The sequence below is a fragment of the Physcomitrium patens genome, chromosome 20, assembly GCF_059467195.1.
Source record: "Physcomitrium patens ecotype Gransden chromosome 20, ASM5946719v1, whole genome shotgun sequence".
In the NCBI taxonomy this organism is placed as follows: Eukaryota; Viridiplantae; Streptophyta; class Bryopsida; order Funariales; family Funariaceae; genus Physcomitrium; species Physcomitrium patens.
This window is the reverse complement of record NC_143429.1, coordinates 3970222-3984259: the sequence shown is the minus strand read 5'-3', so window position 1 is coordinate 3984259 and position 14038 is coordinate 3970222. Positions and strand designations below refer to the sequence as shown.

General features: G+C 33.8%; 1 protein-coding gene across 1 annotated transcript; it reads left to right on the top strand.

Annotated features, from left to right (window-relative positions):
• Nucleotides 1-11067: 11067 nt before the first annotated feature.
• On the top strand, nt 11068-13665 carry LOC112273455 (uncharacterized). The gene is made up of 4 exons (XM_024502268.3): nt 11068-11252; nt 12112-12389; nt 12547-12693; nt 12780-13665. The coding sequence occupies exons 2-4, from the start codon at nt 12114-12116 to the stop codon at nt 12957-12959; spliced, it is 603 nt and encodes a 200-aa protein (XP_024358036.1). The 5' UTR covers nt 11068-11252; nt 12112-12113; the 3' UTR covers nt 12960-13665.
• Nucleotides 13666-14038: the final 373 nt, after the last annotated feature.

Here is a 14038-nt window from a genome sequence, read left to right as displayed (position 1 = left end):
CTAATTCTAATAGAATATTAAATAAATTCTAATTAAATCTCAACAATGTTAAAAAAGCTTTAATTAAATTTAAAAGAAACCTTAAAGAAATTACAAAAGAAATAATAAGAAATCTTAAAAGAATTGAAAGAAAATCCATAATAAATATTAAAATAATTCTTAAGAAGTCTTAAAAAATATTAAAATAATCACAAATATATCTTAAGTAAATCTCAACTAAGTTTAAATTTACTTCTAATTGAATACCTAATGAATTTCAATCAAATCTTAAATCAAACCTTAGACCCTAAATCAAATCTTAAATCAAACAGTAGATCTTAAACCAAAGGTTAAATCAAATCTTAGATAAATTCTAAATCCTAAATCAAATCTTAAATCAAACCCTAAACAAATCTTAAATCCTAAACCAAACCTGAGATCAAACTTTAGATCCTAAATCAAATCTTAAATCAAATCTTAAATAAATCATAAATCCTAAATCAAATCTTAAATCAAATCCTAGATTCTAAATTAAATCCTAGATTAAATCCTAGATCCTAAATCAAATCCTAAATCAAATCCTAGATAAATCCTAAACCCTTAATCAAACTCTAAATCAAATCCTAGATAAACCCTAAATCAAATCCTAGACAAATCCTAAATCCTAAATCAAATCCTAGATTAAATCTTAGATCCTAAATCAAATCCTAAATCAAATCCTAAATCAAATCCTAAATCAAATCCTAAATCAAATCTTAAATAAACCTTAGATCCTAAAACAAATCTTAGATCAAATCCTAGATCCTAAATCAAACCCTAAATCAAACCTTAGACCTTAAACCAAATCTTAATTCTATTCAATTTAATCATAGTGTAGTTTAGAACCTCAATACCTATCAATTAAATTATTGAACTTACTTAAAAATTTATACACCTTTAAAAAATTAAGTTAGCAATAAGCATACAAAATTTGAAGATAATTGCACTTATCAAATAGAAGAAAAATTCTAAATTCCGCTTAGGTATTGGCAGGCCTCCTACTCCAATCTAAATGTTAAACTTTCAGCACCAATATTTCCTTATTAAATTATTCAATTATTTTCAAATTTTACTTGTGTATAGAAAATCAAGTCTATTATCTTTGAACAAAATTTTTATCTCAATCCAACTAGATGATTGCTAAAGTTCTTAGAAATCCTAACAATCTTTCAAAGTCCAATTTCTAAGACCTCAACCTACTTGAAATTCAATAGCCTTCAATTCAACTATTCAATCAAGCTCAAACTTATAGCATATATTTTGAACAATTATTTTCATAAGTCATCAAAATTAGAAATATAGATCTACTACCAAACTCATAAAATTCTCCAAAATGTAATACCTCTTTTATTTCACAAATTCCAGAGTCATCCAAAATAACTGCAATTTTGTAAAGTTCTTACAAAGTCATTATATACTCAATTCCTTCAAAATCAATACTCAAAGAAACTCCATCAAGTTTGTTCTCAAATCCCACTCTTTAATCTGCAAAAGAACCTCCGAATTGCTGTAGGTGCTCGATTTTGTGCCTCAAGATTTGATGTCTACCTGGATTGATAATTAGTTCTTTTTGGATACCAAATTTGGCTTTTTTGAATTAATTTTTATTTTAATCAAGTCCTAATTTCTTCCTACATATAGTCATATTCTTTATTTTTTTAATCTACCTTTTTTTACCTTATTTATGGACTTACAAAGTCTGTAGAAATTTACTTTGCAAAAAGATAGCATTTAAACCTTTAGTTCTACTTTCTTTTGGACTATTGTCTATTTTCTAAGATAATTTGATACAATATTTGAAGTAAGATCTTCTATTATATAATAGATTCTTCACCCCTTTCACCTATTAGTCATGTTATATCACGACATTAGTTTAAAGATTTATTTATTTATTTATTAATTTTTTTAAATTCTTATCACTCTTTTATGAAAGACTGTTAGGAATCTTTTAGAAGTCTATCCTATTCTATTCTTATTTTAGAAATAATAGGTATAATTTATTTTTTTATTTTTTTTGGTATATTTTTTTAATTCTAAAGATCCAAATAACATATTTTTTACCATTAATTCCTTTCTTCACCACTTTGTCAATATGACATCACTATTCTTACTTAATCTAATTTCAAACCTTAATTATTTATTCCACCATTATAATTATATTCTACTCTTAATACCTAAATGAGCCTTTTTTGTGATAATTTATCCTACTTGATTACATCCAAACTTTTCTCTTCCTAACTCCATTGATTTATTCTAATATTTTTTTCTAACTAAATGATTAGTCAAAAACTTTGGCTCACAGCCACCATCATTTGAACCTCGCTAAATATTTATTAAGCACTTGAAATACTATTATAGAGGTTTTAGGCATGATCAAATGTAATACATTTAAGACCTTTTTTTTTAAAAAAAATGAGATATTTTACATTCTATGTATATGCATTTGGCTTAGTTTGTAATAAATCCAAGAGATATATTTATTGAGAACTAATTTTTTAAGATTTTTTTATTTAAGATTGACAAGAGGTTTTTAAATTTAGTCATACTAAGAATTATTCTCAATTATGATGGCAAGGCAACCTTGGTACAAATATTTGCTAAAGTTAAAAAAATATGATAAGATATTTTATTAACATGATGCTACTAACATGGTAGCTTGGATGATGAATGTATCCATGCCTAAGAAGGTTGCAAGTGCCACAAGTAGCTTGGCAGAAATTCAACTTGTAAAGACTATGCATTCTTCAGAATGTGGTGAATCTGGTCACACAAAGAATAATCTCAATTGTACCATGAACAAGAAAGTTTTACATAAGAAGGAGTTTAAGCCATAAATTGAGATAGCTAAAGTAGGAGATAAATCTAAGAAGAAGCAATTGAAGTGTATTCATTGTGATAAGCTTTACTACAATAAAGATAATTGCTTCATACTACATTCATACAAATTACCTATTTCAAATAAAGAAAAGGCTTTAGAAGCTAAAATTTCTAACTTAAAAAAGATATTCAATAGTGTGGCCTTATTAGGCCAAGTTACTAGATCTCAAGTCGCTTCTAGAAGTAAAACAAGTTTTTTTTCTCTATAAAATTATATATTTGGTGCATTAAAACAAATAGTACTTGTGGTTGCTATGCATACTAAAATAATAGCTAAGAATATGGCACCTACAAAAAATAAGATACTGGCACCTTTATTTAGTCATCCAAGCAATTATAGAGATCATAAAATTTATGTATAATTGCTTTTTTCATTTGGCCTTGCAAATGTTAATTTTGCATTAAAGCCTTTTATTTCAAGTTCAAGACAATATAAAGATACTAGTCTTAAAAACATAGTACATACTCTCACTTATAAAGTATTGAATATGCCTCTATTTTTTAATATTGATTTATAGATTTAGAATTTAAACTAGCGAGGATCTTTTAGTTTGTTAATAAAATGTTCAAAGACAAAGTACATATGCCATATTTACATGGTATTCAAGCACTCATAAAGCTTTTAACATAAGAGGATTTAGTTGAGTTTTGAACAAAGCTTGTAACTAAAGCTATTGTCATATTTGATGAAAGTCATTTAAAGGCTACAAATTTCAATCTTTCAAGTGAAGAATCATTTTTACTTATCCTACTTAACTACATCCAAAGGTAGCATTTTTATCTTATATTGCAATTAGACTTACACAATAACATCAAAATTTGTACTTAAGAATTATACAATTAATTAATAATAATATATTGATTATTAATCATACTAATGGCAATATCACTTGTGCTACATCTTTGTATGTTATAATGGATTTTGAAGTTTAGCTAGTTATGATTGATAAGTGGCTGGTTTAAAAATTAGGTTTCATTCCTATAGACTTAGAACCTTGTCCTTTCACCATTGTCATTTTAATAGAAGGCACAAAGTGAGCTACTGGCTATACCAAACAATCTTTGCAATTAATATTTTGTATATGATCTAGTGCACTTTATTTATATTTGTTTCTAAAGTGTACAGTGCCTAATGCCACCAATTATGATATTTCAGTAGGTCAACAAGCCCTTTATTTATTTGGTTTTGGCCTAAATAATTAGATTGAAGAAGTATGGATTTGATTAGAAGATGGTCTATTGATGACAAAAGGAAACAATTCCATATTAGTCACGTTTGTAGCAACTACTATAAATAAGTCAGCAAAAACCTTATTTGGTTGTAATACATTGACATTTGACTTGCCTTGTAGAGTGATTCTATCAAATAAGACATTAACATTTATGTTATATTATATAGGACCACATATATAAGAACTTTGCTCACGAGGCAAGCTCTATCATGGTTTGTTCCTTTGTTTGAGAAAAGATCGTCAATTTTGAACAACTTCAAAACTTTTTTGGAGGTGTTTGCGGAAGTATTTGGCAAACATGACAAGGCGCAATGGGCTACAACAAAGATCCGATCGCTACGACGAGGGGCACGCTCCGCGTCAGTCTATGCATCAGATTTCAGACAATTAGTGTACGACATCAACTGGGACGAGGAAGCATTGATGAGTCAATTTTATTGGGGCTTGAGGGACAAAGTGAAGGATTTGTTATTATCTCTTCTCGATCTATAAACGCTCAACAAAGTCATTAGCTAAGCTGTGAAGTGCGATAACTGCCTATTTCAATGTCGCCAAGACCAACGCTCACGACAACATATGGCTCACGATGCTCCAACTATGTCAACAAGCAGCCTGAATTTACATTCAAAGGTGGAAGACATGCAAATTGACATGGTACGTGTCAAATTCCTAACTCTAGAAGAAAAAAAAAGTGGCGTATGGAGGAAGAACTATGCTTGTATTACAGTAAAGAAGGCCACAGAGTTGGAAACTATCCCAACAAGCAAAATCGATGCATTGTCAGGACCAGAGGTGCATTTGTTCAGGAAGACGAAGATGCCCAGCCACAATAAGGACTGTACAATTGGACAATTCAATATCACAATAACAATCATGTTCCTCTTTTTCTGCTCAGCATATCCATTGTTTTACCATTCCTCTATCTTTTTGCCCTCAAAAACTAAAAATCTTAGCATTATTAGATTTAGGAGCATCTGCTTGCTTTTTAGACAAAGAATTTGCTAAGCATCACGAGATTTGTCTAGTACAAAAACCTAAACCTGTTCACGTAGAAGTAATAGATGGACGACCTTTATTATCTGGTAGTATCATCCATGAATTGATATATTGAAGATATCAAAATCTTCTTTTTTATCTACCTTTGTCCAATCTATTTATTACCATCTACTAAATGAGGGTGTTACCCTTAAAGAACTTTTTGCACGCATTGATACAAGTTTGGCAGTAATATTAGAGATTGAGTTTATTGTTTGATGGTACATTCATATATATACTAAAATTGCACCTATTTAAGCAACTCAATATCATCTCTAAAGATTGTTAGTTATGTATCTTAAACAACTAGAACCTCCTACTATTCTTTATTATTTTAGCCAATTTCTTTATGATATTACCTCCATTAGTGATGAAAATTTGAAGAGATTAGGAAACATAGACTTATTGATTGCTAGATCTTATCAAGGTCATTCATATATTAGAGTAATTCAAAGATTAGATGATTCTTGATTGAGTTTCTTTATAGATTTAATGCAATTTATATAATAGTAGTTTATGCATCAAATTACTCTACATGGATATGTTTTTAAAAATGTATCACTATTAGGTGATATTTGAATACAAGTATTAGAATCTTATCAATATATAAATCAATTCTTTAATCTTCCAACTTATGTCAATGTAGCAATTTTGGACTCCTATGTCCATTTATCTTGTTTAATTTGGACCAACTTGGTATTATCTCACATGCTTACAACATTTCTTTTTAGAATTAAATCACCTCTTAGATGCAATATTAATGATATATTTGATGATAATTAAATTTTTTTTATTATCAATAAAATTCATGAATCTCCTTTTATAGTGGTTAATAAGATGGAGGTACCTCGTGGCTCATTTCCTATATTTATAATATTTCTAGCATCATTTGTATTTTGAGCTCATGGATTTGATATAGTTTAGAATATCAATTTACAAACCTATGAAGAATCTAATGCTAATAAAAGAAAGCATGCTATAGGCTTCTTAATTGGTACTATAGTTGCATATGATTTTACTAAAAGACAACATTATTTTTTCCTAAGCTAGATTATGGACTTTAACTTTTAAATATGAATATTTGGCATATGTTGTACTATTCAAAAATATTTTTATGACCATATTAATATTTTGAGGTCAGAGAACAATTGTTAGAGGGCAAAGGATCTTGAACTTATTAAGTTTGAAGAATCTAAGTCATTTCTTTGTTTACAAAGGCATGCAATTGATGAATTACAAGCTCAATATGTCTTTGTAATTTTATCTAAAGAGTTAGAAAAAAAATTATTTAAGAGACTCTCTCATTAGATTTTTTTTTGAAAGACATTTTATATTCTTCTAACATTTCTAATTCATACAAAAATTGTGGTGATAAAGTCCCTCATTTGATTAAAAATAAGGATGTTGAAGGCATAAGATTTGTTTCTTCAATAGATTATTAATTAAAGATTGTACTAATATGTAGTAGTAATCTATTAGTGAAAAAAGAGACCACAAAGTTTAATGAGTAGCCATTGGATTTAGGGCCACATCTTATGGATGCCAAAATACAAAAGATATGAACTTTTATCCGCTTATATCACAATTATTTTAACTTTAGTCTTGAATATCTTGAAGGTTACAAAAGCAAACCTATTTACATCCAATTGGAAGATAATTATTCAATTTTTCAATGATCATAAAAGCTTAATGCTCTAGAAAAAGCTACTATTTAAGCTTGTTGCAAAGAATTATTAGTTGAATAGTTAATTGAGCTTTCTAATAATAAGTATGCTTGTACCATAGTCATGTCTTTGAAAAAAGATGTTTTTGGCTATTGGATAGAAAAGTAGATGTGTGGAGACTATTGTCCAATTAATCATAAGACTAAATCTAATCGATAATCAATGCCAATGCCAAAAGAATTATTTGATGCAATAGAATTTTTTTGATTAATCAGCACTTTGGATTTAATATATGATTATTATAAATTACCATTACTTATTGAAAATTGAGTGAAGACAAGAATTTGGAAAATTAATCATGATGATAAAGATCAATTCTATCACTAGAAGTTCTTTCTATTTGGTCTTAAGAATGTACCAATTAAGTTTCAATAAATGATGAACAAAGTTTTATTTGGCTTATCATTTAGTAAATACTATAGTGATGATGCTATTATTTTTATTAGTATCTTATAAGATCATGTGAGACATTTATAAGCAATGTTTAAGCAATTATGACAATAAAAATTGTACTTGTATCAAAAAAAGTATAAATTCTTCTATGAACAATTACCATACTTAAGTCACTTGATTATCTAAGGAGATCTTAGCGTCCAACAAGCAAAAGTAGATGCCTTACAAAAAATCTCAACACCAAGTGATGTTTTATAACTTTGGTCTTTTTTAGAATTAATAAACTGCTACAAAAGATTTGTTAAAAATTTTAGCATCATTACTAAGCCTTCAACTATTTTTACAAATAAAGATCAAATATGGATTTGAAATCATAAATAACAATATGCATTTGATACATTGAAGGAAAGTTAGATTCAACTCTAATTTTTTGACGTCTCGATGCCAATAGACCTTTTTCAATTACACACAAATTGAAGTGCAGTAGGATTGGAAGCAGTCTTAACACAAAAAGGTGATATAGGACAAGAATATATTATTGCATTTGCTTCTAGAAGTAATAACAATGTAGAGTCAAATTACTCATCTTATGAAGAAGTAATTTTGGTATGAGTTCTTAATTATATTCCAAAATTTAAATTTAAATTTTTATTTTATTTTATGATAATTAAATAAGATATATTATGATTTATATAAGTAAAATTTAATTTTGTAGAGATTTGAGGGTTGTAACCTTTGATGGTACAAATTCTAGCCTAATTGCTTGAATTAGGTTAATTTGGACCAAAGTGATAAGATTTAGAAAACTAAAATAGTAATTTAGTTAATTTTAATAATTTAGAGGTTGTTAATCATTGCTATAAAATTTAATTGAGAGCCTATGAATTCACTTGCAATCATTTCATATGATTTAGAATAAATTATAATTACAATTTTCTAAAAGATTTTAGTAAAGTTTAGCAATGATAGTCTTGAAGTTTTTCTCCAAACTCAATAAATCCAAGCAACAGAGTAGCTTTTCTAATACAAAAGCAATATCAGATTCACCTCATGAACTGAAGAAAATAAGATCAGCACCCTTTCTACCAAAATACAAGTAAAGCCATGAAGATATCATTTTTAGGGGAGTTTTTAATAATTGCTAAAATATTTGGAGGTAAATATCTTTATAAAAATTATATATGACCATAGATAGGAGCATGTGAATAATTGATCTTAGCATAAAAAAATATTTTGAATACAATGGTGAAGTTAGATTTACCAACAAGTGCTTTTTTGACTACTTACAATAGCCATCAACCTTAGTAGCAAAATTAGCTCTTAGATGAATGAAGGCTATAGATCTAGATTAAGGATCTTAGAGATCAAGAGTGGAGATGTGGCCACCTCCTATGAGCCTCCACTCACTTGTATAAGCTCTCTTTTTTTTGGTAAAAGAAGAAGCCATGTCAAATTTTTGCCTCAAACCCTAAATCTAATCTTATTTGGATTCTAGATTTCATTGTGCACCTTGTGAATGTGTAGGGGCATTGATTTTGTATGTAGGTGGTGCTTGTTGTGGTTTAAAAGACACTTCAATAGTCAAAGGGCCTCAGATTTTTCTAAATCAGTCTACGGTTTTTTTGATTTTAAAAGTAAATGTTTTTGGCCACATACCTCTTGTTGTTAGCTTTCCAATGAGCTAAAGCTCGCTTGATTTGGAGTTAGAACAAATTTTTGGTGAATTGTTGAGTGCAAGGGGGTTGCCTCCTTTGGTATTTTGGATTATTCAATTTTGAAAAGACAATCCTCAGTGCTTTATAATTGGATTATTCTGAATTTTTGAAAAAAAACAAAGATTTATAAGCTGAGCTTCTAAGGGCACTAATTTCATAGCAATTGAAGCCGAGTTGAATTTTTGGTGAAATTCCATGTGAAGGGGGTAGGCTACCCCTGCAATTCCAACTACTCAACTTTAAAGGGACATTTTTCGTGGCTCAAGTATTGGATTGCTACAAAGTTTCTTGGAAAAGTAGCATCTTTAAGTTAGGTTCTCAATCACCTGAGAACCATTAGATTTGGAACTGATCGGAATTTTTGGAAAATTTTGGAGTAGAAGGAGGTCTGCTGCCCTCAACTGGAGCACGGTTGAGGTCAGTTCTTTCCATCTTTACCTTGTTTTTTTTCTATTTACTCTTCACCTTCTGACTTTTGACTTAACCTTAACTCGACTTTTAACTTTCAACTTTTAATTTATTTTAATTTTTTCTTAATTTTAATTTTATCTTTACCTTTTTACTTTTCCTTCACTTTTTCTATTTCTATTTCACTTTTATTTTGCTTCTACTTCTACTTTCACTTTTATTTTATTTTATTTTATTTATCTTCTATATCCAAAATAACTATTATATACTAAAATAAACCAATGAATTATTATTTTCATAATTTATATTTGTAAATATACCTATATGAATATAAATTATTTGAATAGGTCAGTCCACCAAAGCCTGAGCAGCGTTGATACGTTGGCGTGCAGCGCGAACTCCTAGATGAACTCTCGATGTGTGGTCCAAAGAGCTGGGAAACGATTCAGAGTGTCCACAGCTTCAAGAAAGAAAAAAATATCCAATCAGTTTTAGTGACGGCAATGAGGATGGCAGACGTCACGATTTAGGACATGGAAACCGGCTCGATCGATTGATCGCCTGTTGTTTGCACCACTGCGTAACTTGCAGCATAGCCAGTGACGGATGATTCTACACGAACTTATCGCAGAGTCATGCCTCTGATGAGAAATCGATCCGGTCAAGAAGACAAGAAATCTAGGAATTCAATTTCCAAATATCCAGCTCCTGAACTATAGCCGGAGTTCAATACGTGCGGGGTGCTTTTTCTACACTAGGTAACAAATATCAGACTGCAGTAAGTTTCCCACATGCCTTGGAATCGCAGAGCTTGCTTTGGCGTCGCAGATCTGTACGACACACAAGAAACTGGAGGGCATGAATTTTAGCCTGAATCTCCGACGGACGGAAGAATCTGAGAGTCGGTTGTCGATTTTCGATCTGCAGGTCCCCTAAACTTAGAGACTCCTAGAACAGAGGCCAATGGTGGCGAGGCACAGGCATGGCGATTGCGTGCGCGTGCAGATGAGCTTCCTGCAATGGGTAACAGCTGCCCTTGCTGGGACCAGCTCGCATGTATCTATCGGTTTGGTGCAGCTGCGGCGACCAGTCCAAGTGATTTTGGACGGTATCCTGGTGGAGCCCGCCGCAGAGGGTGCGTGCCATGATGGGAGGCAAGGGGGGTAACGGAAGGTAGTCCGTCCGGAAATCTTCACTTGCGAGTTGAACTGCGACGGAACTCATCCAGCTAAAAGCAGCGACAGCAGCAGCGGCGTCGCCAGGGCCACCACCATTCTAACAATATAAACTTTCCCCACAAGGTTAATAGAGCCACATAATCCACATGATTGGAGTCCCTTCATGACGAAGAACAGGGTCCACAGCCTTTTTATCATCCACTCGAATCAAAGGCATGACATTCATCCTAAATTTAATGTTTTACATCCACAAGCGGGGCAGGAATTTCAGGGATAGGCTTGATTTCATTACTCAGCGACTGGGAGTTTGATGCCAGGCTAGATTTATCCATCAAAGGGGGGGAGGGGGAAAAGTTAAAGTAAAGATTGAGTGGAAAAAGAAAGTGAAGAATAAAGTGAACGGATGTTTCGTAAAAAGCTTGGAACAGCTCGTTTCAGTCCCCCTTTTAATGAGCTTCGAGAGTCGCCCTTCGGCACTTCATTGATCGCGAGCTCTTTAGCACCCGGCGTGGAATATCTGCTCCCATTAAACGTAGAACAGCTTATTGCTCCCTTCGCCGACAGCCCTTGGGGGATTCGTCTCGGTTTTGACGCACCGGTGTAAAGTAGTACCGCCTTGTTAGAGCTTCGATTCGAGTGGTGAACCTCCAGACTCGATTAGAAGTTTCGAAGGTGAGGTTTCTGTAGAAGGTTAAGGTCGGCGAGCTTTGCATTGGATTCTTTCCCAAGGTTCAGGTTCTGGTTCTTCTGTGCTTTTGTGCGTTAGGGGCTGTATTTTTTCTGGCAATTATCCCATTTTGTTTTTGTTGTTGCAACTCTTAGAATCTCCACTTGTAGGAGCTCTCTGACGCTGGAGTAGCATTAGATTTGGAAATTTGCGGTCGTATGGGTGCTCTGACTCTTGTATGCGGCACATGATAATTTCTTGCTGCGGCTTGTGTGACTTATGCTCTGTTTTCATCTGCGGAAACTCCCTGTTGTGCAGTCGTCAGATTGGAGCTTTGAGAAATTAAGATTTTCTTCTAAGACTCTGAGTCTTTTAACTGAGTGTGTGTGTGTGTGTGTGTGTGTGTGCTGTCGTCGTGATTGTGTAACCAATTGAGCAGTTCTTATGTTACAGCATGTGCGTAGAGAACTTCAGACAGGGAATTTGGTGCTTCAGTCTTTGTTTCAGTTTCCCCACGGCAGAGCATTACATGTCGTTCCTCCATAGCTGACTGGTTATCTTAAAAACTCCTTGAACGGTCAATTTTCGTACCCGTAGTAATCGTACTCCCATACTACCTAGAAATTATGCTTCCTAACTCCTTATTGCAAAGAATCCGTCGGGTCTTCGGCCCATGAACAATGGATTGACATGATTGTATGGAAATGTTCAAGCGCTCATGATTTACTCGGCCTGGATTGTATCGTAGGCTGTAACATTCTACTTAAATTGTTGAAAGTTCGTTTTCTGTTGTTTGGGTTCGATAGCTTATCACACGGTTTAGTGAAGCAAAAGGGAGTTATTTTAACTTGTATTTGGATTCAGACATGGCCGGAGTTCTTCGACGAGCGATTTACCCTGCTGCCCGACATGCCATAACCGAAATCTCACGTCCAATTGCGTTCCGGGCTTCTCAAGCAATGACTGCACATGTTGGAGCAGGCAGCGGAGGACGTGTTGGCGGTTGGGCTGTCCGAAGCCCACCTCAAGACATTCCATTTGCAGTGAAGGGGCTGCAACACATCGCCATCGCTGTTCCGGATCTTTCAGTTGCAGCCGAGCATTACCGCAGTGTATTTGGTGCCCAAGTCAGTCAACCCGTGGTACATGTCGAACCCTCAGCCTTTTCTTCCTATGTCCTCTTTTCGTCTGTAATAATGTCGGAATTGCCAAACGTAGCCGATGAAGAGGTGTCCATGGGACCATTGCTGATCAAGAATCTTGCTTATTCATAAAATCTTATTGTTTATGCGTGTGCAGGATCACGTCGATCTCAAAGTGACCAAAGTTTTTGTTCAATTGCCGAATGTATGCATTGAGCTTTTACATCCCATGGGACAGGACGGCCCAGTTGCTGAATTTCTCAAGAACAATCCCAACGGTGGCATCCATCACGTCTCATTTGCGGTATGGTTCTACCCATCCTGTGGAACACATTTGTAATTTGTTCTCAACAATTTGCAAGTCTAACTTATCACCAATCTGTATTTCAGGTCGATAATATCAACTCAGCAGCATGCTACATAGGTGAAGCAGGCGTGGGAAGCATTCCTACTGGCAACCCTAATATAGGAGCAAGTTACAAATCTGAGATGTTTCTGCAACCCAAAGACAACATGGGAGTCCTCATCCAGCTCCAGCAGATAACAAACCGCTCCCGCGCTCGCGTCTAAATAACTCCAACGTGGGCTTGGGCATGTAACCGTATTCTACTGTAGGAGATCGATGGAGCAAACATCTGTGCTTCTCAGGCACAATTTGCAACATGGCCTGGCGGGTTTCAACTCACAATCGAATACTGGGTGATGGCTCAAGTCTGCCCGAACCTCCAGTAACTGTTGCCGCGAACCAACCCTGTCAGTACCATTGCTATCAAAATCAAATTGCAAGGTAGACAGTAACTGCGAGTGAGGATGCTGAGCTGTATCAAGTCTTGGACGGTCTCTGTGTGTCATGGCAAGCCACTGAAACAACTTCTTGGAGGCTGGGAACTTGTTTGTGTATTTTACACCATTGGGAAGGTTCTAATGTAACACTATGTAGCTCTAGGAGCCTGTGAAGAATCTGGAAAAAGTCCTCCGGAGGCGTCTCCTGACGTACTTGGCACAGTAGGGTTGATTCAGAGGTATAACTTGTAAGCTTTGTACAATTTACGGGGTTGATCGCCTGGCGTTTTCATAGAATAAATCTCATTCGAGGTTGAAGGGGACTCATTAGTGATCAGGGATATTTACTAACTTATAATCGGTCCTGGTCAGTTAACTAAACTATATCTAAACTATTCTGGGGTTTGATGGGTGGAGAAGTTCGTTTCCACTGTTTCAAGTTTGAGTTGTGAATCTTCAATATAATATATACCGACGACGGACACTTGAAATAGTTGCTTGTGTAAGAAAAAGGTTGCTTGTTTCTGTGCTCGTTGTAGTGATATTGGGGTCTCAAAAATGGAGCGTACAGTATCCCGGCCTGGGTGCATTAAATGCATGCTTGAACACCTATCTTCAGTGATTCCAGAATTGCCCTCAGGTTCAAAAGTACAGAAAATGGAGTAGACATGACGAAAACGAGACCCAATCCACTGCATTCCACTTTGTAAATTGGACACCTTGAGTACGATTAGACTCGGGGAACTTATTCATGCTGCACACAGTTCTGTGAAATGGCTTTTTTCATGCTTCCTTGATACAAGAACGTCGATGTGATAGTATTTGGGTGAAATAGCGTCGACAGTGTTACAATTGAGAACACACTG

Coding starts and splice junctions, on each gene's coding strand:
- LOC112273455 (XM_024502268.3), top strand. CDS start 12,114: ATGGCCGGAGTTCTTCGACGAGCGATTTACCCTGCTGCCCGACATGCC. Junction 12,390..12,546: donor CCCAAGTCAGTCAACCCGTG/GTACATGTCGAA, acceptor ATGCGTGTGCAG/GATCACGTCGATCTCAAAGT. Junction 12,694..12,779: donor TCCATCACGTCTCATTTGCG/GTATGGTTCTAC, acceptor TCTGTATTTCAG/GTCGATAATATCAACTCAGC.